Below are 24,677 nucleotides of genomic sequence, written 5' to 3' on the forward strand. Positions count from 1 at the left end.
AATGAAATGAAAGTGTTGTGGAGATGCGGCAGAAAAATCTTGCGAGGTTGTTTTTTGGTAGATGCAGGTGGGGAAAAGCCTTAAGGGTTCCAAGTGGCAATGAGCCTGAATGTATATTTTTGCTAATATTACCAGGATTTCCTGGAAGGTGAACCTTACAGTATTAAATTTTTAGTATCTACTCTGAACAGATTGTTTTTGTGGTGTTTGTTATGCCTTGTATATGTAAGGTTATCTGATGAAATGTGTAGAACTCATTTCAAAAGAACAATTCCATACAAAAAAACCTCAGTCTAGGTAATTATCAGTGACAGATCTACCTATCAACAAAACTTAATGAATCCACTTTATTTGGATTCAAGTTTCAAGATCAAAGGTGATGAATCCATTTTGTTTGGATTCAATATTATTTGCAGACAGCATTAAACTGGCAGGAATAACCAACACCCCAGATGATAGGCTCAAGATCCAGATGGATCTTAACAGACTTGAGCATTGGGCCCTATACAGCAAAATTAAATTCAGCGTAGAGAAAATTCAGCGTAAGAAAAACCAAATATATAGGTAGACAGTAGGTGAAACCTTGCTCAAAAGCAGTAACTATGAGAGGGATCTTGAAGTCCTAGTGGACAGTCACTTAAATATAAGCCAGCAGTGTGTGGCAGCAGCCAAAAAAAGCCAATGCAATCCTAAATTACATTAACCGGATACGATCAAGTGAGGTACGAATACCACTCTATAAAGCCTTAGTAAGACCACACCTAGAATACTGGATCCACTTTTGGTCACCACATTATTAAAAAAAGGATATTGAGAGTCTGGAAAAAGTGCAAAGAGGAGCAACAAAGATGATTAGGAGCCTGGAGACTAAAACACATGAGTGGTTGCAAGAATTGGTTATGACTAGTCTAGTGAAAAGAAGGACTAGGGGTTTTGCATGAGACCATGTTCCAATATGTGATAGGCTGCCACAAAGAAGTGGGGATCAAGCTATTTTCCAAAGCACCAGAAGGCAAGACAAGAAACAACGGATGGAAACTGATCAAAGAGAGAAGCAACCTGGAATTAAGGAGAATCTTTCTAACTGCGAGAACAATTAACCAGTGGAACAGCTTGCCTTCAGGGGTGGTGGGTGCTCCATCACTGGAGGCTTTTAAGAAGAGACTACATAACCGTTTGTCTGAAATGGTATAGGTTTTGCTTGAGCAGGGGATTGGACTAGAAGACCTCCCAGGTCCCTTCCAACTGTTATTCTGTTAACTACTAAAAAGGCTTTTTTTTACTCAAAATTTCTTTTGGCTTAATTGTTTTTCATTTAATCTTTGCATATATGAATGGTTTTTTTAATTTAATAATGAGATTTGCCTACTGCCTAAAACCAAAAGGACTCTAAAGGCAGTATGCAGAGTTTACTTATAAAATGCAGTAAAGTCAGTATAATTAAAGCAGTAATCTAATTAAATCACATTTTAAATTAACACTAAAAATAAAAAGCTAAAATGTATTGAATTTGGCACTGCTGCATATAATTAATTCCCTAAAGCCTGCCACAACAGCCATATGTTCACCTGCTTCTGGAAGGCTAAAGGGCCATCCTTTACCTCAGGGCAAGCTATTGTAAGCTGCTATAACAAATGCCTGCAACTGTGCCCCCCCTCCCCCCAATTGATGGGGACTTTTAGCAGTTGTTCTCTAACTTTTCAAGTATAGAGCAAAAACTATAAGGAAATTGTGGTTTCTAAGTTACCAAGACCCTGAGCCATATAGGGCTTTATAGGTACTGATCTAATTTCTTACAAAGCAATTTGAACTACCTTTACAAACCTCTTGGTAACCAGGCATCTTCTGCACGAGGGATGTAATATGGCCATATTATGACTGACCACTGCCCCCTGTTCTGGACTATCTGAAGTTTCCAGGTGTTGGGCAGCCTCATGTGGAGTGTGTTACAGCAATCTAGAGTTGATAAGGTATCCTATTATAGATAAGGCCACAACTGGTATACCATACAAAACTGCAAAAGGCATTCTGGGTGCAATTGCCTTCTCTTCTATGAGCAAGAGTGAGTGCTGGAAGACTTTCAGATTGTGAGTCTGCTTTTTTTGTGGAGAAGCACAATCCCATTAAGAATTAAGCATAGTGTAGTTTTGGAATCAGACTCTGAGTCAACAGCCATTCCATTTTGTTCAGATTGAGACTGTTTTTCCCCATCCCCACCCTGAAAGTCTCCTAACACTTGCGATTTCTACTATATTTCACAATGGGCCTAGGATAGAAATGCATGTTTGGATGTCATCTACATATTGATGGTACCTCAAACCAGCCAATGACCTCTCCCGGTGGTTTCACATATACCAGAATAACAAAAATGACTGAATCCTGAGGTCCATAACAAGTTATCTGTGGATTAAACTTCCTTCCTCCAATAATCATTTGAATTCATTTGTTCAGGTAGAAGTGAAATGCTGTTCTAACTCTTGTAGTCCAGAAGGATACCTGTGATTGATAGTATTGAGGGCCACTGAGTGATCTAGGAGGAACACGATGGTTAAACCACTCACATCCAAAACCTTTTACTGGTCACCCATGAAAGTTACCGATACAGTTTCCATATGATAGCCAGGCCTGAACCCAGGTTGCCAAGTGACCAGATTATATTTATCCTTCAGAGCTTTCTGCACATACAGCTTCATCACTTATTGATTAACCTTCCCCCCAAAAGACAGACTTAGGATAGTGGTTGTCCCATTTTATTGGATACAACCACTTGAGGAGGTCTTTTTAATGGCATGTCATTGTCCCTCAAAAAGGCATTGATTAAAGCCTGATAATATAATTTTCTTCTGGTCACCTTTATTAGCCTAGTGGGGCAGGAGTCCAATCCACAAATGACAGAGCCATAGTGACAGAGGACTCTTACGTGGGATCTACAGCTCAAAAACCTCCCAGATAAGCCCAGCAGGCATCAACTTGACCATCTTAATAGACTATGTCCATTTGGTTTCCAATTTAGCATGAATATGATTTATTTATGAAAAACTGAAGCCAAGATATTCCAAAAGCAACTAGGACAATGTCCCAAATAAAATACATTTTTACCTTGTACTGTTTTTCCCCATTGACCTGTTACTTCTGAGACACTCAGAAAAGGTAAAGACTCAAACATGTCTCCTGATATCTTCATGAACACACCCATAGAGCTTTCTTGGCAATGGTACAAAAGCAGTTTGCTGTTTGTTTCTTCAGGGCGTTTTTTTAACCTTCCACCCCAAGCCTGGGATTTCCAGGCAGTCTTCCATTCTACTACTCACTAGGCCCAGCCCTCCTTTTTGAAGATCAGTCAACTTTGACTAAGTTCTGCCACCTGCTGTGAGATTGTAGAATGACTCGTGTTTTTGTATCCTCAGGTGAGCATTACCTTTATGAATATTAAAAAACAATGAATAGTGTAAACTTTTAAGCTCCCCAGAACTTCATCATGCCAAGCATTAAGAAGGATACAGTCATTGTGTAGAGTGATGGTCCACGACAGAGGTGGCATTCAGCAGGTTCTGACCAGTTCTAGAGAACCGGTAGCGGAAATTTTGAGTAGTTCGGAGAACTGGCAAATACCACCTCTGACTGGAGATTTTACATCTTCCTTCCCCTGCCACACCCACCAAGCCACACCCACAGAACCGGTAGTAAAAAAAAAATGAATCCCACCACTGGTCCACGGTTGTCAAACTAGTTGCCCATGGGCTAGATACGTCATACCCACACCATCTCCATGTAGGGGAAAAGTGTCATGAAATGTCACCCGATGCAGTGAGTTTGACACCCGTGGTTTAGACTGTTATGGTTATTTTGTACTTGTGGAAAAGAAATAGTAGTCGTTTAGGTTTTGTCCTGTCTGCTTCAAGAGGTACAGAGAGTTTGGCATGAGTAAGATTTTCACAAAGACGATTATACCTGTGATGGATTATTTTAGTTTGAGACTACTATCAGTCTTTTAAGTTGTCTCATTTTACACTTCTGCCAGTAAAAACACATACACCCTTGCAGCATATTGTTCTAGCATGTTTGTAAGGGATATCATGATAAGTACTTGGATTATACTGCAACGTGAATAATTAAGCCATCATTTTGCAGTCTTTGTATGGTTGAATCCCCTGGGGCTAGTGTCAAAGAGAGATAAGACTGAGTTTCTCCAGTTCTATCCACGTTGAATCAAAGCATTGACTTGTAACTTTCTACATATGGTGCACCTGCTTGTATGGAAAATAATTGGAGGGTGAACATTAGAGAGTAGGCAGACAGCAGTTATTAGCACACTTCCTGAAAATACACTTTGGTAGGTAGACTGGAGTAAAACTCAGAGTTTAAGATAAAAGAATCAGTGATGTGATTCAATGTAAAGTTATATAAATAACTATTCTTCAAAGAGCAGCTGTCAAGCATTCTGTTTGTTCCAGTGGAGAGATTCCATTTTTCTCCTTCTTTTTGTTTTGTTTATTTCAAATTTTAGCACATCCCTTCTCCAGTATATTCCCAACAGGATGGATTTTGGAATTTGAGGCTGGAATTGTGCTACAGTCTGTACTGCAGCTGGGGGTCAACTGCCAATCTCTGCAATATCTGGCCCTTCTACTATTTCTCCTAATGTTGTTGTCTGCCTGTCTCCTAGCCTCCTCTAAGCAAGTAGATAGCGAGAGGATTAGTAGTATTTCCACATGCAATACTTTCCCTCTGAGTTATACAGATTTCAGTCAAGAGAGGCAAACAAATAGCCAATGACAAGCTAAAAAGTGGGTACTGAGGGAGCTCAACAGAAGCATTTTTAATACCATCTTTGTTATCTTTATAAATAATTCAAGGCAGTGAACATACCTAATATTCCTTCCTCCTCCTATTTTTCCCATAACAGCCCTGGAAGATGAAGTGGACTGAGAGTGAGTGACTGGCCTAAAGGGTTTTGTCAAACTTGTAGGTGCCACTGAGGAAAAAAAAGCCAAAAGAATTAACAGTATAACGATTTGCTACCCTAGTTAAAACAAGATAAATGCAGATGAGCAACTTGCCAATTGGCAAGTGTGGCAGACCCTTTGAAAAATCTCCAACCTTTGCTGCTCATTAGACATTGTGGCAACATTCCTCCTGCCCCTCAGGTCACCAAATTCATTAATACAGATGAGTAATCTAAATGAGGAAAATCTTACAGCTTTATGAATTGGTTGTCTACATTTGGAATTCCTTAAGTCCAGTAGACAAGACTATAGATGAAAAACTCTGAAAAAAATTCTTATAGCCAGTGCTGTCTTTTATGTATTCAAGGAACTGGTACTAAGTGCATACCACTTCTGATCTTGGAAGTCCTTTTAGCCATCATTAGTACTACTTAATGGCTCTGCTTAACATGAATTTGTAATAACAGCCACATCTGATGATAGTGAATCTATAACCTAACTGGAGTGTATGCTGTATACAAAAACATATTTGATCTGAATGTCTGCCCAATGAGTTTCATCAAATGAAGTAAAGTTTCTAATGTCACAAGAGAGAAAGAAAATGTGTTCAAAGTACAAAGGTCCGTATTCTGGTAAAAAAAAAAAACTAAAATAAATGCTTAAGATAAACCGATTAAGGAAGTGGAGTAGATAATATCAGTTCAAAAACCACAAGTTCCTGGCATTGGAAAAGAAGTTTTTCTCCAGATTGTGGTGTTGCAGTTAATTAGCTTTGAACTGACTTAATTAGGTTTGTATTTAGCAAATATAATTTTGGTAAGATTCCTCCTCCTGCTGCATATGTATTTATTATTTTCCATGGACAGTGGTGAGGCTGGTAAAATAATGGTAATATAGAGGAGAGTAGTGATATAAGCGGTTCTGCCTTTTCTATTGTCCATTATGTCAGTCTTTTCCTAACAGTGAGGGAATTGGTCTGTTACTCAAAATAGAAATGTGGATTTCTATTGATAACATTAGTTCTGCGCATTAATGAACGGTGCAGTGCATTTCTTGGCTGGTAAAGGAACAATGAAAAAAAATAGGTAGGTCAATGGGACTTTAGCAAGTCTTCCTTGCTTAGATCATCAGAGGTTCCTTAACAAACAGAAAATGAATTTCTGTTCTGTAAAAAGTGATTGATATAATAACAAATAGTGAGATGTGAAAAATAATCATGGGGCACATTTTTTACAGCAGTATTTTTGAACAATTTTTTCTCTCAGGACTTGCTCCCACTTTTAAAAATCATGGAACTTTTGATATATTTATCAATATTTACCTTACTGAAACTTAAAATTAATGCATTCACTGCTACAGTTACGTGATTGGATTTTAATATTCTATTATGTTTCAACTTCGGTTGGCAAATAATTTGATTTTGTAGACCCATGAGAGGGTCTTGGAGGTTCCCCAGAGCTCCTAGGACCACGCCTTTAAGAAACACTGTCTTAGAAGAAGCCTGATAGTAGATAAGGTGACAAGGGAAAATTCCTGATACCAGCTAAAACCATCACTACCTGAATAGGCAATGCTGGACTAAGTAGCTCAGAGGTAGTATAAAGCATTTTTTTAATGCTCCTATTTTGGGGGGTGGGTGGAGGTTGAAGGAAATAACCAGGCTTAGAGAAGCTATGCCTAAAAGTATCTTTATTCAGCAGGAGCTGAGCCCTTGGATATGAGAACAAGGTGAGGAAATGAGGACTGGGTGAGGAAGATGCTGGCTTAATGTACTCCTAGCTTCGTTTCCTCTTTCTTGTATATTTGTGCCCAAGACCAAAAGGAAGCAATTGGGAGGTTGTTTGCTTCCTTTCCTTCTCTCAGACTGGGTTAGTGGAGGCTGCCTGCTTGCAGAGGACTCCTTGCTTTTTTATGTTTTCCCTGGCAGATCCAAGGACAGCAAACATGAGCCTCCCACCAGATTCTGGCATTCTGTTTTTCTATATTATCCTAATTTTGGTTCCCGGTACATTTTCTGACTTACGTCTCATATTCCCTCTGCAGACTTCATGTCTACAGTAAAGACTCCCAGAGTTCCCTGCATATGATTTATAAAATAAAGTGTTCCTTCAGGCTTACAATATGAAAGTCATGACACCAAAAGAAAAAAAGGCTGGGGAGGGAAAACAAAACAACCAAGCCCAGGCCAACAGTTCATAAAACCATCCAGGAGTCTCAATTATGACCAGCTGGAATGAGAACAAGTCAAGGAGCTGGCTGATATCTCAGCAGAACTGATGTGATGCCTCTCTATTTCCTACCATGTCTCTGAACTTTCATGGCTCTTTATCCTTTTGAACAAAGTCTTTCAACTAAATTACCTATAAATATTAGTTTTAGGATAATTTATATGGTCCCTGAGACTAAGAAAGCATAGGCTGTCTAAAGTTAATTAGTCAGAAGAAGAAAAACTCACACAGGGACAAAATAAAAACTAAGTTTCCAACCGCATCATGATGTACAAATTTATTATTCAGCGGATTTTTATCGGTCACTGACTTGCCATTTATATTCAGTATGTAAAGAAGCAAATTTGGGACCAACAGAAGAGAAAGGAGAAATAGTTGTGAGCTGGCAGCTTGAAGCACACAGAGATCATGCTAGGGATCTACTTGGTAGAAATGCATATTGCTTATCTCCACTTACATGCTGCTGCTTGTAGCAAATAAGCCAGACACATTTAAAAAAAAACAGGGAAAAGTAATGATTATGTAGTAATATAGAGAGACAGCACTAAAGGAATCAGAGTAGCTGATTCCTTGGCTTCAGAAATGCCTTTTCCCCACTCTTGTAAACAGTGACACTATCTTTCCTTTCTTTCCATGTTTCACTTCTTGGCTCTGGATCCCTAACATCTGGAGATACTTTCTGGCAGAGGAAACCTGTCTTTTTTCTCTCAACTGTGGGTGCTGGGCATACATATGGTTAATGGCAGCTGTGCTCACAACTGAGGGAGGAGGGCTGGCGGCGTGCAGTGTCTGCCCCTTTCTTTCCCTTTCTCTCTCTCTCTCTCTGTTTTCCAGAAAGCGTCTTTTCTGCTTGGCGCCTGAGATCTGAAGACTATAGGCAGAACTGCTGGGCTCGCCTTCTCACAGGGAGGGGAAGTATTTACGTGGAGGGGGATGCTGTAGACGTCCAAAGACAAACACAAGCAGTGGCTGTGGCAGCCTATCATCCTGTCCCCAAGGTAGGTGGCAGCAAGTTGGACAGTGCCAAGGGTAGGTACTTAGAGCTGTTTGAAACCATGCAAGCAAAGGGACAGGCGTTGATCTGAACAGGGGGGAGATGAGTGACCAAGTCTTTCTGGAGTCTTGTTTGAGGGTTCTTCTTCCAGAATGCACTGCGGAGCTTGGGCAGTAATGCTTTAAATGTTCCAGAGGGTAGGAATGGCCCGGGATCTTCCTGGAGCGCCTGGGTTCTATTACAGTTACAGATGGGTTGCTTTTCTCTCTTTCCATTGTACTAAATACTTCGTTGGTCAGAGATCTCTATCTAAGGTAGATGCACAGAGTTAGTCAAGGTTCCTATTTACAGCAGACAAGCCTCGTCCTCTAGTTTTATACAAATTCTGCTTTTGAGGAATTGTCAACTGAGAACCAGCTGGGGCAGTAGTCATGGATGCATCATTGCCCTGGCGTGGGGAAGGGATACAGTCATTGTCCCTTTGAGTTTGATGCCTATCAACACAGTTCCTGAAACTTAGCTCCTTCACCCCAATGTCCTTTCTGTGTTTGCCAAAGTGAGTTTCTAAGGCTGAGAAGATTTTTCTTGCAGGCTATGATGACTTTATATTGCCAGGCACTACTGGCTGCCCTTGGGAGATGGCAGGTTGCCAGAGTGAACCGGAAAAAACAAACGCAGCCTGAGAACACATCTTTGTATGCACTTCTGGACTCCTCTCCATGCCAGTCAACGTTGGTCTGGCCTGTTCTGTGCTGTCCTGTCCCGTCCTGTCTCTCTCTCTCTCTCTCTGCATGTATACAGATCTTTTTAATGGACAGCAGCTATTTGACAAGCATCTATTTATGGGAATCGTTTTCTCTTTTTCCAGGATCAATCAGATGTTACATTTTCTGCAATACTGCTTGCATATGTTTTGGGGGAAATTTTGAGGGCAGAAGGGGTTATAGAAATAGTATATGTATTCACATTTCTTGTTTTCACCATTCCAAGGCTTTGGGACAAGTGGCTTTGGGAAAGTGCCATGAAAGTTAAATATAATCCCATTAATTATGAAAGATAGTAAAACAAGTGCTCTTTTTCAGTATAACCATTGTCATTTAACATTTGCCACGCGAAAAGGTTTCTATAGCACATCTCATAATGCTGGAGTTCGGTCCAAAGAAAGAGAAATTTGGAGAAGCTACTAAGTAACAGGTCCCTACTCTGTGTAGGATGCTACCGTATATGGAAATTTGTAAGTCTATATGCAGATGTTTTTCAGTTTGCGCCAATTAATATGTGCTGGTCCAGCCTCCCTGTTGAAACCAATGTGAACTAACTTCCTGGGAACCTACTCTTTGCTTCTTTGAAGTTCACAGTAAAATACACTAGGAAGCATTGTACTGATAGTTGTATGTTCCTTAATCAATACGAGAATATTTACACATTCATATACTTGATGAATGAAGTATGACTGAGCTTGCATGGGTGTTGCCTTAATGTACCCTGTAAAAGTGTGACTTCTATTTGCAGTGGACTATAGTTGTGTTTTTTTGACAACATGCCATCTCATTCTTTTCCATAAGAGATACCACTATTTCCATGAGAATCTTGTAGATCCAGATCTTGAGCCAGCTATGTGGTATAAAAAAGATGCTGAGACTCTAGAAAGAGTGTAAAGAAAAGCAACAAAGATGATCAGGGGATTGGAGGCTAAAACATATAAAGAATGGTTGCAGGAATTGGATATGTCTAGTTTAATAAAAATAAGGACTAGGAGTGACATGACGCCAGTGTTCCAATATCTAAGGGGATGTCACAAGGAAGGGAGGGGTGTGTCAACCTATTCTCCAAAGCACTTGAAGGCAGGACAAGAAGTATGAAACTTACCAAGGAGAAATCCAACCTAGAACTAAGGAGGAATGTCTTGTCAGTGATCAGTGGAATTGCCTCCAGAAGTTGTGGCTGCTCTATCACTGGAGATTTTTTAAAGAAGAGATTGGACAACCATTTGTCTGAAATGGTATAGGGTGTCCTAGCTGAACAGTGAGTTGGACTAGAAGACCTCCAAGTTCCCTTCCAACTCTGTTATTCTGTATTTCTTGGGGCCTTTGAAAAAACCACAGATTTTAGGAAATATGATCAATTTTGGGGGGAACTATTTTCTCTTGGTTTATTACAGACTAAGGGTGGGTGAGCTTTCACATTTGTAACTGCTATGTACATCACTGTGTATTTTGCCTTGAAAGACTTGGATGAAAGGCAATTAAGAAGGAGTGAAGTTTATTATTGCATTGAAATGTCTCAGATGAAGTTTTTCCATCAGATTTTTAGAGCAGAATAATGTGTGGGAGAAACGTACCCATCTCAATCTTCTCTGGAGTCTTTTTTTCTCATTTTGTAGGAAAATTATTTAGGAAGCATGAAAAGAATGGATGATGGGGAAGTGATTGAACCATCCCTCTCTCCCATCCCAGTCATATTTTAACCACAATGACCCTCAGTTTATTTTTCCTACTGCCCTTCTCAGCAACTTTATCCATGAAAGGAAGGTTGGAGACTCAATTATTGTTATGTAGTATTACTTGATCGTTTCTTGAAAAGAAGCTCTATCACCAGTTCTTTCAAGCAGCTAGTAATATTTCTTTTCGAAAATTTTGCTTTCACCACCACACTGACCCAGCCTCCTGCCACCAGTTTAGAAGCGTTCCCAACTAGGAAAAATAGGGATCCAGATTAAAAGGCAAAGTTGATACCATAGAGAATCTTGTCTGCTTTCTCTATACCAGTAGATTTAAACTTATTCTAGAGAACCTCACAGGACATAGTCTTACTTCGGGAGGAGTTGCCCAGCTGACACTTAAGCCCTCAGACTGGTTTTGTCCAGCAGAAATCTTTAAAAAATTCCTCACAGTGTTTTTGCAGATGTTTATTTGATTTATTTATTTGATTTGTCAATTGCTTACAAGGTAATAGATATAAGTATAAACATAAATAAGAATACAGGAAATAGATACGAATAAATGGGGACAATAGGACAGGGACGGGAGGCACAATGGTAGACTTATGCACGCCCCTTACAGACCTCTTAGGAATGGGGTGAGGTCAGTAGTGGTTAGTTTGAGGTTAAAGGAGTGGGGGTTAGAGGATGTAACAACAGAGTCAGGCAGTGCATTGCAGGCATTGACCACTCTTGCTGAAGTCATACTTTCTGCAATCAAGCTAGAAGCGGTTTACATTGAGTTTGTATCTGTTGTGTGCTCTTGTATTGTTGTGGTTGAAGCTGAAGTAGTCATTGACTGGTAGGACATTGTAGCAGATAATTTTGTGTGCTACGCTTAAGTCTAACTGTAGGCGGTGTAGTTCAAGGTTGTTCAAGGTTGTCCAAGCCCAAAATTTCAAGCCTGGTGATAAAGGGTATTCTGTTGCGAACAGAGGAGTGTAGTACTCTTCTCGTGAAATACTTCTGGACTTGCTCGATTGTATTAATGTCTGATATGCAGTGAAGATTCCAGACTGATGAGCTGAATTCAAGTATTGGTCTGGCAAAAGTTTTGCATGCTCTAGTTAGCAATTCGATATTTCTGGAGGAGAAGCTTTGTAAGATTAGATTTACAACCCTTAATGCTTTTTTGGCAATGCTGTTATAGTGAGCTCTGGGGCTTAGGTCATTCTTCTAATAACCTTTCTCTAAAAGAGTCCATATTATTTTGAAAGTGGATGCTGGATGATAAGACAAGCAGAGAAATAAATATGCCTTGATGCTTTTACTATGGCACTACGGCACTTGAATGTGGGTTGCTATCCATGTATGTTTAGATTCACTCAGTCTTCTGCCAGTAATTCTGTAGGCTTCCTCTAAACCAGTTCATCTCCCAGAACTCTTCAGTAAATTAAGGAATTCCTCCTTAGGCACAATCTTGTCCAAGGCTTTTACCTGCCTCATACTAGCAGGCGACTAAAGCCTCAGCAGGACTGCCAACCAGAATCTCAGGAAACTCCCTAACTAGCTTTTGGAAACTGAATGCTTCTGTTAGACACCTAAAGTGATCATATAGGTCCTCCTTCTTCTTTACCTGGGACTTTCTCACGATAGCCATGAATTACTAGACTATCTCTGGCTTTGCCTTTGAAGAAGGCAGATTAAAAACCCCCAGCATCACAAGCCCAGGGAATTCCACCACCAGCCCTTGTGATGATCATAAAATTTGGGATAGTACAATAACAAGAGTGTCATCTTATCTTTTGAGTGCCCCAATACAAACAAAGCCTCGCAACTGGTATTTCTAGTGCTTTTCATTGAATATTGCAGTGTTAGGGAGGCTCTATTTCCTATGCATCGGCAGAGAATTGGTAGAAATGAATGGGGAGCAAGCAGGTTAATTTCCTGCCTCTTGAGCATCTCCAGCAGTTTTATCAGCCTGCTTTCTCCAACAGGACACAACGCCATGAAGGGACCATTGGTACACAGTACGTTTTGGCTTATGTGCCTACTATTTCAGGCTTCTGGAACCGAGAGAGAGGCGGAAGAGAAGCCCGGAATGCCCACACGGCCACCACTCTGGGATCAGACATCTAGGTGAGTCATTACAGTAAAACCAATATGCCATAAATAACACACACACACACACGCACACACACACGCACACATGCACCTGTTTCTCTTGAGTAGTGGAAGCTGATCTCAAGGGACTGTGTTTAAACAGACCACATATCTGGGCAGCTGTTCAGAACTGTGAAACTTTTAACCAGAACTGCTGACAGTTGAAGAAAACACTTCATGGTTGTACTTCAATGCCCAATTAACTTCATTAATGTGCATCTTCAGTGTGCAGTTTATGCACAATTAACTCACTCTGTCCCACTTTAAATTAAGCCAGAGGCTGCTGGGTACAAATGGCTCTGGAGGAGGTGCAAATGACTGCAAAAAAACCCTTAATGGTTGAATCATAGGCACACAATTAAGGATCCTGTTTAATCAGAGTGAGCATTCTCTAGGCATCTCTGTACTGGAAACGGCCATGTATATTTTATGCTAGCACCCACCCATAATAAACTCCTTCACTGCCCAGCCTCCATCCAGTCTTCATCTTACCTGATCAGAAAGGAAAAATGATCTCCTGCTGAATTTCTTTGGCTTCCTGTTCACACCTCTGAACAGAGAGGAATAGAAATAATTAGACAACCCATGACCCACTAGGTCACCCTTTCAGATCTATTCCCTTTACCTAAACAAACAGGAATGATGGTGGGTGGGAAAAAAGCAGTGGTAGTGAGAGCAGCTTCCAAAGCCCTACCTGCTTCCCCATTGACTTTGCCTGTGGCAGCCACAGCATTGGAGATCACTCTTCCTTGGCTGATCTGTGGAACTGCCTGCCACTTTGCTGGAGGAGAGGAGGAACAAAGGGAAACTACTTACGCTCTCCATCCCAGTGTGTCTCCAAGGGCTCGCTCCTTCCAGGGAGGAAGAGGGCACTTCCAATGCCGCCCAATCGGCCCTGCCTCTCTAGCAGGCACCCCAGTCACTTCCTAGCCTTCCCTCACCAGCCACCACTGTTAAGAGATTTCAAATTGTAGTCTTTGTTCCAAACCAGCCAATTGCCACACACCTGATCGGTCTTGCTGTCAGTCAATTGGGTGCAGGGGCTATGGGGAGGCAGGAAAGGGGCTGAAATACACCCTTTCTGTCTTCCCTTGGGAAAACTAAAGTTTCTAGGAAGTGTAGTTGGAAGGCATAGTGGTGCTGAAACGGCCACAACTTTGCTAAATTTCAATCCCACAGGAGTAATGGTTCCTGAATTTTGGATGCCTTTGAAGTATGTTGAATGAAAAAATGTTGCCCTCTGATGCACCATTTCAACCAACCAACAGGCATATAAATTTTAGTAGTATATAGATGAACACTAGATTTATTTAGGCATTTTAACTCTTCTTCCTGTAATCTTCTGTGGTCTATTATATCCATTGTGGTCTGTTCTTCCCCTTGTTCCCAAAGGTCACCCATCCAAGAATTTGTGATCTTGGGGAATAAGGGAAGAGATGCTACCTGAGAAACAATCAATCAAAAGAAGCAAGAGCATTGATTATGTTACCTAGTTAGGATAATGAAACGTCTGCAAGAAAACAAGCAAACTCAGAGAACACCAAGGATCCCTCAGAAGCAGGAGCCCCCAGCAGCTTAAGAGTCAGAGAAAGAAATTTAGCAACTGATTAGGCAGTCTAAAATAGTTGCAGGAAGTTGACCTTCAAACTTCCAATATTCTATTAATATAGATATATAATAAAGTAAGAATTAACTCATCAATATTTGAGTGGCAACTCTGCCAATAAGATCGTTACACATCATGCTGTAGTACCCAGGAGATTGAAAATAGTGGTCCCTGAGCCCTCAGTATCTTTCATATTGGAACCCCTTCCCTACTTTTTCTGTCTTTCTGGCTACCATCATCTGCTGGCAAAGGGTTGGAATGATGCTTTGTAATAATGGAGTTCAGATTCTAGATCATGCCAAACTGCCCCCACCCCCACCCCAAGTTATAGTGCTAATTACAGGAACTGGGAGGAGATCCTATCTAGTTCTTTGAAAAAAAAATTTGCCTGGTGTCTTGGCAAATTGATCTCCTATTCCTGCTTTCGGCCAAAGGTTGTTCCCCTGAAGGAGCACAAGCCAGCAATCACCTGCTAAAAGTTATGAGAAAAAAAGGTACGGCATCTTTTAAATTGAAGTAGCTGAAGGGCATGATTTTTTTTCTCCAACAAATGTATAATTAGATGGGTAGCATCAGCCTTCATGGTTGCAGAGTAAATTCAGATTTCGTAGTCCCCTACAGTCATTGGGTGCAGCTTTCTCTTCCACAGTGGCTGGCAATTTTTCTTCATGCCCAAGGATTTAGATTGCTCTTGGTCTTTTCAGTCTGGCCAATCAATGATTTGTTTCTACTCCCATCTCCATAAAATGTCTATTCTATTTCATTTTTAATGAATCTGGGTAGGAACTGAGAGCTAGAAAATCTTTGTTTGATTGTTATAATATATACAGTATAATGTGTCTATTCTATCACAATGCACATCTTCATAAGATCTCCTGGGATGAGGAGGGAACCCAGCCATACTAATGGTCTGACTATTCTCCCTTCCCCATTCCCAAATCACCCCTGTCAAGAGTTTCACCAGTTCTCACCAAATCTCTGCTTTGCAAGCCCGTGCAATGTGAAGGAGTGTAGAGGTGAAGGTTTTGGACTATGGGAAGACCCACATTCAAGTCTGTCTCGCTGGATAACTCTGGAACTACTGACTCTTTTTCTACTTCACAGGATTGTTGGGGGAAATTAAAGAATACCTTAGAAGAAAGGTCAGATATTCATCTAACAAATAATGTTTCAGCTATCCTCCTCAGCTAGTTCATACAATATGTAGATGTATTCAGAGCCTTTCTTCACTTGTTGTTTTCCACAACAACTGAAAAGCCTGGCAAAGCCCATTGTAGACATTGGTTCATGTCACTGACCGTGTCTTATCCCAGGCCATTGATTTCTAATGCCACATCCTGGTTTTCACCCTGCAGCAAAATGTATAGAACAGAGAATTGGCGAAATGGATAGTCATGGTAGCAACCTGTTGTATTTCTATAGGAAGGGCTAAGTTTCCCTAAAGGTCATTAGTGAAAAAAAGGTAGGTAGGTGAATTTCTGTGGTGAAGTTACTATAGATCAGTGGTTCTTAACCTGGGCGATATCAACCCCCAGGGGGCGATTTTGTTTTTCAGGGGGGCGATGGAACGAAAAGGGGCGACAAGGGGATAAAGGAAGGGAAGGGGGCGACATGGGGGCGATGGAGCAAGAAGTTTTGGGGACACTTTTGAGACTTTTTTTGTACAGTGAACAGCTGTATATCTGTCGTACAAAAACATCAGATCACTCGCTATCAGTGGATTGAACTGTGTTTTAAAATGTTCCGTAAAATTTTTCTTTGTGTCTTTTTAACCCTTTTTCGGAGTTTTTGTCTTGAAATTCTTAGTTCCTGCATTGCGGTTTGTTCTTATGCCCTTTTTATATGTCTTTTTGCGTCTTAAAATTCATTTGTAATTAAATCATTAAATGTTACTGTTTTTTTTCAGGCATTTCATTTTCTTGCAATTGAATTTTGTTTGCAGTGATCATTGCATTTAAGTGTCTTGAATAAATAAGATAATAATGAAATACTTGTATCACGAAGTTTGGGAGTAAAGTGATGAGTGGCATCAGAATTTTCCACACAGTTGAGATATGGGGAAAAGACTGGAAATAAATTATTTGCATCAATATGTCCTGATGACAATTTTAAAGAAAACAAAAAACGTGTTTGCATAAATTGAAGAATTATTTCCCTGTGTTGTGATTGACAGGTTATGTTGGGGGAGGCGGTTGGGGTGATGATAACTTCCTCAGTGGCTCAAGGGGGCGATTCTTTCAAAAAGGTTAAGAACCACTGCTATAGATCACAGATTTATTGGAAGGAGGAGATATGTTGATGTCTTTAATTTACAATCCTCCTTTGTTTTTCTTTTTGTCCACTTGTTCAGTTTTTCTCATCCTTAATAGATTGTGTTGTTTCTTTTATAAAAAAAATGAAGAGGAAAATGATGGGAAGGGTTTTTTGTTTTTGTTTCTCATGCTTAAATATATATCCAGCTAGTTTTTATTATTGCTAAATGTATTAAAATACAGCTACAACAAGGCCCATTGTGGCAATCTTTATTATCATTTTATTCTGTCTTTATTTTGTACAACTCAAGATAGCCAGCATAATGTTCCTGCCTTCTATTTTCCCATCAATAACCCTGTTTGGTGAGTTGGGCTGAGAGAGAGAACAACTGACCGGAAGTCACCCATCCAGTTTCCATGCCTAAGTGAGGACTTGATCTCCCATCTCCTGGTTTCTATCCAGTACTTTAACCATTGCACCAAAATGGTTCTCTTGTTCAGTTAAAATGACATGCAGCCTTGTTTCTGTTAGGCAATCCTATAGCATCCTCATACATATTATTTTGGAAGTAGCTGAAGAGTTTGTCTACAGGATACACATATTTATTTTTTTCAGTCATAATAAAGTAAGTGCTTGGGACTGGAATCATAGTAACTATAATGGAAAAAGAATAAAATGTGATTTTGAACCTCACTGTAAACTGATCAAGTCAATTGAAAACTGGTCTTGTCTCGAATTGGAGTAATAAAAAAAAACTATCCCAGTTTTCAAATGACAGTTCAAAAGCTGTAGTCACACAATCCTGCATCAAAAACCGGTTTACTACCGGTTCTGTGGGCGTGGCTTGGTAGGTGTGGCAGGGGAAGGATACTATAAAATCTCCAGTATTTGCCAGTTCTCCAAACTACTCAAAATTTCCTCAACCAGTTCTCCAGAGCTGGTCAGAACCTGCTGAATACCACCTCTAGTTTGCTTCCCATAAACTGTTCATGCAGGAATCTCAATAATTTCTGTCAACTACATTTAACTTTTCATATTTTTTGAAACAGTGCTGTCGGGGAATAAGGTGGGCTTATAGAAGTAAAACTCAGGGGCCAAGTCTCCTTTCCCAGTTCTTGCCCTTTGACCACTCAGTCTGTGCTGTTTTTGCCTCCCAGAACTGAATATGGCTATCAGAGACACAGCAAGCAGCCAGGAAGGTCAGAGTGTGTTCGCTGCTGTGATCCTCCTGCAACACATCCCATGTACTACCCAGTGCCTCAGATCAACATGACCATCCTGAAAGGTAAGAGGCTGCTTTGCATTCAAAATGTGCGATTTAGGGAAAGAGATTCAGCCATCCATTTATCCATGAGCAATATGCATCACAAAAATACCTCTGTGGACAGCATGAAAGTTATCATGGATATTAGAGCATCATGCACATTTATGCATGATCTGTAGGACTGGAGATGTTCTGCTTGTCCTCCTAAGATTCCTCATCTGAGTCTTTTTCTTTTTTGGTTTTGTCAGCCTGGAAAAAAACTGCTATTAGTCATTCCAAGGCTTAAAATTGGCAATGTCCTCTGACTAACCTTTCTCCAATGCCAAGGCCACGTCCACACAATTGTTTTGCTGTACTCCTGTCCCTGAGCCAGCAGGAAATCAGGCTGTGCTAAATCTTGCTGCCCCTATACATGCCCTTATGGGACCGCTGTCCATAAAGCTTTAATGGGCAACTCCTAAGGACTGTGATAGGCTGTTTTCCTGGTTGACAGCCAAGCTTGCCCAACATCATCCATCATATGAAAACCTTTCTTCAATGGATATGCACAACACTCTGATTACCCCATACATTCCTCCCTATTTCTTTCCTGTGATGTTATTTACTGGATTTTTAAAATTACTTGAAAGTACAGGTTAACCAGTTGACTGACATATCAACCACTAGATGGCATCAAAGGGTTTTTCTCTCTTGGTTGCCCCTAGTGGTCATTCAGGGTTGAACAATGAAAATGCAGCCGTTGGATAAATGCTGTTGAAGGATTGGAGTTTGAGAAGGGGATTGATGTGAACGCTATAAATTACTCTAAGAAAATTATATGAGGAAAAGAAATTAGGAGCAAGTGCTTAAGCAATTCCCTACCATCCAAACTACCGAAGTACAAAAAATGAGTCCTTTCAATAATATCCCAAAGGTGCTTTTTAAAGAGGCAACTGGACTGTCTCTTGAAAAAGCACCTTTGGGACAGCCATGACCTGGATGACTGAGAATCTTCATAGACACTTTCAATAATACTTTGAGTAATCTCTCTTAAGCCAGTGATTAGTTACTCACTAGATCATGAGTGTCAAACTTGCCATGTCACATTGTCGTCATGTGATGTTTTGCAACATTTTCCCCATTTGCAGAGCTGGGGTGGACGTGGCCTGTGCGTGACGCATCCAGCCCATGGGCTGCCAGTTTGACACCCCTGCGACGTCACTAGAGCAACCAATCCACTGGTGGCTAAAAAAAAGAGGTTATAATAATTGGGGTTCTGGTCTCCCATGTAGCCGAAAGAGGATTGAGGGATAGAAGAAATCATCATGGACAGGAGGCCAGCAGAACCAATTGGGGTTTCCAGTTTGTCAATACAGGAGACCTAATTTCAGGCTGCCTCCCCCATGTGCATCAGTATTCCCTTTATTTTCCCACACACAGCAACTGGAGACAGAATAAGAGAAAAACACAGAACAAAGCACGGAAAAGCATATTTGAGTTGCCTTCTGTGGACAGTGAGATATAGGAGGGGTATGTGGCCATGTCCTCTGGAAGTAGTTACTAGGCTCTCCTCACCCTGGTATACGGCAGTTTTTTAGATTTGTCCCAAGGTTGTACAGTGAGTTGGTTGGGGCAGCCTGAGGGAACATCATTTACATGTCCTACGATGTCCCCAGCATAACATTGCCCTGGAGCTTTATGAGAAGTTAAAACACCAGCTGAGAAAAATGAGAACATAAATATAGCTGTATTGGATCTAACGAAGGCATATTGAGCTGGGACTTTGTTCCTATCCAATACTTTTGGTTCCTGCACAAATGAGGTTTTCCCATGTCTGTTCTCCATGAGCTGGTTTTCCAGGGTTGAGAAACTGCTCTGATCAGGGAGGTGATAGAGCTATCATGACTGGTAGGCATGGACGAGCTGCATCCCCATTAATTCGCTGAATCCCCTTTAAGGTATTTAACTCAGCAGCAGCATTATAGTCTGAGGTAATGAATACAGCTGTTTGATCAACTTTGGAACAGAGGACAGAAGAGGACATAAAATGCCTCATGTTAAAATCAGTTCTATACTTGTAATTCCTCCACATCAGGAGGCAAAATAGCGAGGATTTCTCCATCCATTTTCACCTGGTTTTCAGAATCTGTTCCATCCATAGGGTGGCCTCCCTGCACTTTATCTTAGATTATCACATCAATTCTGCCTATGGAAGCAGATGGGGAGGGAGCAGAGTGCACAGCCAGAGGGCAAATAAGCTAACAATATTGCAGTTGCCTCATCTCTTCATTCATGAGGGGATTTCAAAGTGCATAAATTTCAGAGAGCTCTGGGATATGCCCTAACATTTCTAAGTTCCATCACTTCATAATGGAAGCAATCACAACTTATTAGTTGGCATCGGCAGGTCAGGTCATGCTTTGAAATCCCTGCCCATCTGACCCGAACCATTTAGCTGCCAGTTTGGAACGGAAATGGGATAGGCTTCCAGAAGCCATGGAGAATTTGCATCTGGAGTCCTGTCCCTCCCATGTTTTAACCACAGTATGGAGAGGCTGTCTTTGGACAAAACTTTGGGTTCTGCAGAAGCTAGAGAGTTAGGTTAGGGGGATGTTGTATGGGTTAAGTAAATTCCTTGGCTGGAAGGATCTGTTATGATAATTTTATCCATTCAACAGAGGCCAAACCAACAATTTAGTCTTGAGTCAGACTTAGGACACCAGAGGTTGCGTTAGGACATGGCCTGATCTAAAGGGTGGAGAGATTGTATCATCAGAAAAGGCCCCGGGACTGCTGAATCTGAGATTTCAAAGGAAAATTAAATCCCAGAAACCAACATTGGGTTGGACAACAGTGGCAATAGGCAGAAACCTTTGCTCATGCACTCCTTCATAGCCCCACCAATCTTTCATTCACATCCCACCCGACACAGTTTTTCTTCTGTCAGTATACCAGTAACCTATTTTTGTATTTCCTCTACTTAACTTTCAATTTATATCCTGCTACTCCTTCAGGGTCTCAGTCCACAATTAAAAAAAATAAAACAAGCCTATGAAATTAGGCTAAGCAAGACTGAAAGTTAGCTATTTCATTTAAGTTAGCTATTTCATTGGGTTAAGCCTGGGTTAATAACTACATCCATACCTTTATCCAAAAAATCTGTACCACCCATCCCCTTACACTGCAAGTAAGCTTGGTAAACTCTTTAAACTGAATTAATGGAAGTTTTTCCAATCGGACTCTCTCATTCTCTCCCACAGGGATTCACACATTGTTTATAACATTCATATATGCATAATACAATTCCACCCCCTTGGCAACCGCAATTACTCTTTCCTGCTGACTGCAGATTCATTTGGGAAAAGCATTCAGTTGAAACCAAATATAAGTGCTCCTAGCAGGACTGGGGAGCAGTGGAGAGAGGCCAACCAAATCATATGGGGAGACTCTGCAGGCTGCATCTGGCCTATGAGCCGGAGGTTCTCCACTTGAGTTACTCTTATGAGTATACTGTATATTTACTGTAGAGTTTTCCCCTTTTTCTTCCAATCCATGTCTTTTGATCATCCTAAATTCAAAACTGAAAACTTTCACATTTTTTGAACATGTATTTTCGGATTACATGTTCAGATCACATGTGTACCTTACACTTTTTATCTAATGGATAAAACAGAAACCATTGCTCCATATTTAATATTTAACGGATTTAGCATAAAATTCAGTAGTAAACCTATTTAATATCCAAAAAAAATCCTTATCGTTCTGAAGGCATTGCAGTGCAGACATACTTTCATCCATGCAGGAAAAAGTATTTTACCACATATGTATCTGTCTGGAATCTAGGCCAGGAAGGACATCACATTATGTAGTGGTTTTTCCCTGCCACAGGAATGGAGATGGTATATACTGTAGTTTTATTAAATGGTAAACCAGCAAGGAATAGCAGTGGACTGACTGGCGCCATTTCTGTTCAGGGTTTTCTGCCACAAGTGGGATGCATGGATTCTTTTATTTATCTCCTTGTTGTATTCAAATGTATAAATAGATGTTTAGCCAACAAATCAGCCATTTTTTACACCACAGTAATAGAAATAAGATATAAATAGCAGAGAGGAAGTCTTATAAAGTGCCAAGGGGAAAAAATAAGATTCAGGTCAATATTTATTGTCCAAAGCGTTTTGGACACTTTCCCTATTAAGGGCATTTTCTGCTTTCTGGGTTTGAAACCAGAAAGCATTACACTTTTATGAGATCTTTTTCTCTTATTTTGGTGATCCCATAAAACCTTGTGGTTGTCTCTCTTCAATTGTTCCTAAAAGATGCCTTCACCAGTTGCTACCCTCTAGATCAGGGGTCTCAAACTCAAATTACTTGGAGGCCGCTGGAGGCAGAGTCTGGGTGAGGCTGGGCCGCATAAGGGATTCCACAAAAAATGTTGTTAAAAAAATATCCTCAAATGTCATCAACAGTTAATGATTTTTCCAATACATGAACTGTCCTGAACACATGAATGGAACATTGAATGAAGATCATGAACAGTTCCTCAGAACATGGCTTCTCCAGCTTACTCCTTGCTGCCAGAGACTTGACAACGCTTCCTCTCACATATCTGAGCCACATTTGGCTTGAGAGAGGAAGCACTTGAGACCCTCAGTATGGCTTGAAGATGTTCATCAGTAAGTCTGGACCTGTACTTGGACTTGTTAAAGTTCAGGGTGGAGAAGAAGCCAGGACAAGGAATGGCGGGCAGGACTTCCTTCGGAGGTCCATTCCCCCTGCGGGCCGCACTAATATTATACTTTCATATCACGGTGGGGGCCACAGGATATCGTCCTGCGGGCCGCAATTGGCCCGTGGGCCGTGAGTTTGAGACCCCTGCTCTAGATGGATTGGACATTAGTATCCTTAATCCTCAGTTAGCCAGAGTAAAACTCCCAAACATCCTGGGGGAGGAGGGCCAGCTGAAGGAAACTGCGATCTGTCATGACATCTTTGTTTCTCAGGTGAGAAAGGGGACCGTGGTGATCGTGGCTTCCAAGGGAAGTTGGGAAAAGCCGGCGCAGCAGGCAAGAAGGGTGAGATGGGCTTCAAGGGGCAAAAGGGCAACATGGGATCACCCGGAGAGAGCTACAAGACCAACTACGCTGCCTTTTCGGTGGGTCGGCGGAAACCCTTGCATAGCAATGACTATTACCAGATACTCGTCTTTGACACTGAGTTTGTGAACCTCTACGGACACTTCAATATGTTTATGGGCAAGTTCTACTGCTACGTCCCAGGCATATATTTCTTCAGTCTCAATGTGCATACGTGGAACCAGAAGGAGACCTACCTTCACATCATGCACAACACAAAAGAAGCAGCCATCTTATATGCACAGGCTAGTGATCGGAGCATCATGCAGAGCCAAAGCCTCATGATAGAGCTGCAGGACCAGGATGAAATCTGGATTCGGCTCTTTAAGGGTGAACGTGACAATGCTGTGTTCAGTGACGAATATGACACCTACGTCACCTTTAGCGGATATCTGGTGAAGCCCAGCTCAGAGCCTTGAATCAGATAGCAGATGGACAGCTTGTTCCTATCAGCTTTGGCTTGTCCCCTTTTTTGCTGATTTCTAGCACTGCTCGCTGCTGGGGGTGGGGGGGGCACTCACTTGCACTGGAAGCACCCACAGAACTCGGACCTTGATGAGATAGTCTAAACTAGGATCTCTCTTTCGATAAACATGGCTTTTCTTCTACATCAGCCTTACCTGGTTCTCTCCTAATGTGATGGGCTAGAACTTCTAAAATACTGGTATTGTCCAGCTACATTTTTCAGTCCAGTTAGGTTTGAGACTTTGGAAAGACGCAATCCAACATATCTTGAGGATCCCAAACTGGAGATTGAATCTTACTACTTTATCTTGAATTTCATTGATCAAAGCACTCGTCTCTTCCCAGATTATAATTTAATGGTTGCCCTGGTATGTCTGCCATACTTGGAGGTCTTTCTGTGGTACTAGGATACACATCCATTATCTCCCTCTGACTTCTGGTCTTTCTAATAACCAGCATTGAACTTCATCTTTCCTGGTGGAATCTCCACCCTCACAGCTATGAAATTGTACTACCTCTCATTCATGTCCATATTGACCTTAATCTCCAGTATTAATTTCCAAACCTTCTCCAGCAGACTCTGCTGTGCTCCGAGAGACAGTGTTAGATAGCCCTACCGTTTGTGTTTTGAGCATTCAGATGATCCCCTCTATGTATATGATTTAACACTTTTTCGCCATGGACTTCTGTCCTTTTTCATTTAACCTTTTAGGTCTTTGACTTCTCTGCAATGCACTTAAGCCTTCTTCTGTCCCCTAGCTGGACATTGTGTTAATGCCACCTAATAATAAAAAGCTTGTTATTATTCAGTATAACATTAGTTGAAAAAGCTACATTTTTCTTTCTTTTGGAAGGCCTTGTTAGCTGACTTTTTCTTTCAGAAGCTGCTCTTTATCTGCATCCAATGGGGACGCATTAAAAAGCATCTCACTAAAAAGCACTAGTTCGACAAACCACTACCTCCGCCTCCTGTTGCAATCATATTCCCTCTAATACAGTTCTTGGGCACTGCCCACCATGGTCATTTTGACTTGGTTTTCAGGGAAGAATTAAGATGGAATTCCTGGCTTTAGTCAGAGGCATCTGACTGTGTAACACTTTTTAAAACTGCTTGTTGGGTGTTACAACAGGCTCTTGCTATAAATGGGTTTAGTACTCTTAAGAGAGTATGTTAGTCCCCTGCTGCACAGAAGGTCAATTTAATTATAGGTTTCCTGCTGTGCCG

The 24,677-nt window shown here is 41.0% G+C and overlaps 1 protein-coding gene across 2 annotated transcripts; it reads left to right on the top strand.

Moving 5' to 3' along the window:
* Positions 1–7,971: 7,971 nt before the first annotated feature.
* C1QTNF1 (C1q and TNF related 1) lies at positions 7,972–24,262 on the top strand. 2 transcript variants are annotated; one of them, XM_026701809.2, is made up of 4 exons: positions 7,972–8,172; positions 12,585–12,726; positions 17,767–17,894; positions 22,856–24,262. In XM_026701809.2, the coding sequence occupies exons 2-4, from the start codon at positions 12,596–12,598 to the stop codon at positions 23,404–23,406; spliced, it is 810 nt and encodes a 269-aa protein (XP_026557594.2). In that variant the 5' UTR covers positions 7,972–8,172; positions 12,585–12,595; the 3' UTR covers positions 23,407–24,262. The 2 variants fall into 2 exon arrangements, with proteins under 2 accessions (XP_026557594.2, XP_087781064.1); XM_087924938.1 differs by lacking the exons at positions 7,972–8,172; positions 12,585–12,726 and adding an exon at positions 17,452–17,675.
* The last annotated feature ends 415 nt before the right edge of the window (positions 24,263–24,677 follow it).

The sequence above is a fragment of the Pseudonaja textilis genome, chromosome 2, assembly GCF_049901715.1.
Source record: "Pseudonaja textilis isolate UNSWEBS1 chromosome 2, rPseTex1.2, whole genome shotgun sequence".
NCBI classification, from domain to species: domain Eukaryota; kingdom Metazoa; phylum Chordata; class Lepidosauria; order Squamata; family Elapidae; genus Pseudonaja; species Pseudonaja textilis.

What these genes read in the sequence shown, in the direction of transcription:
- C1QTNF1 (XM_026701809.2), top strand. Translation starts at nt 12,596, where the DNA reads ATGAAGGGACCATTGGTACACAGTACGTTTTGGCTTATGTGCCTACTA. An exon ending in CTCTGGGATCAGACATCTAG is followed by an intron (nt 12,727 to 17,766) that starts GTGAGTCATTAC and finishes TTTGCCTCCCAG; the next exon opens with AACTGAATATGGCTATCAGA. An exon ending in CAACATGACCATCCTGAAAG is followed by an intron (nt 17,895 to 22,855) that starts GTAAGAGGCTGC and finishes TTTGTTTCTCAG; the next exon opens with GTGAGAAAGGGGACCGTGGT.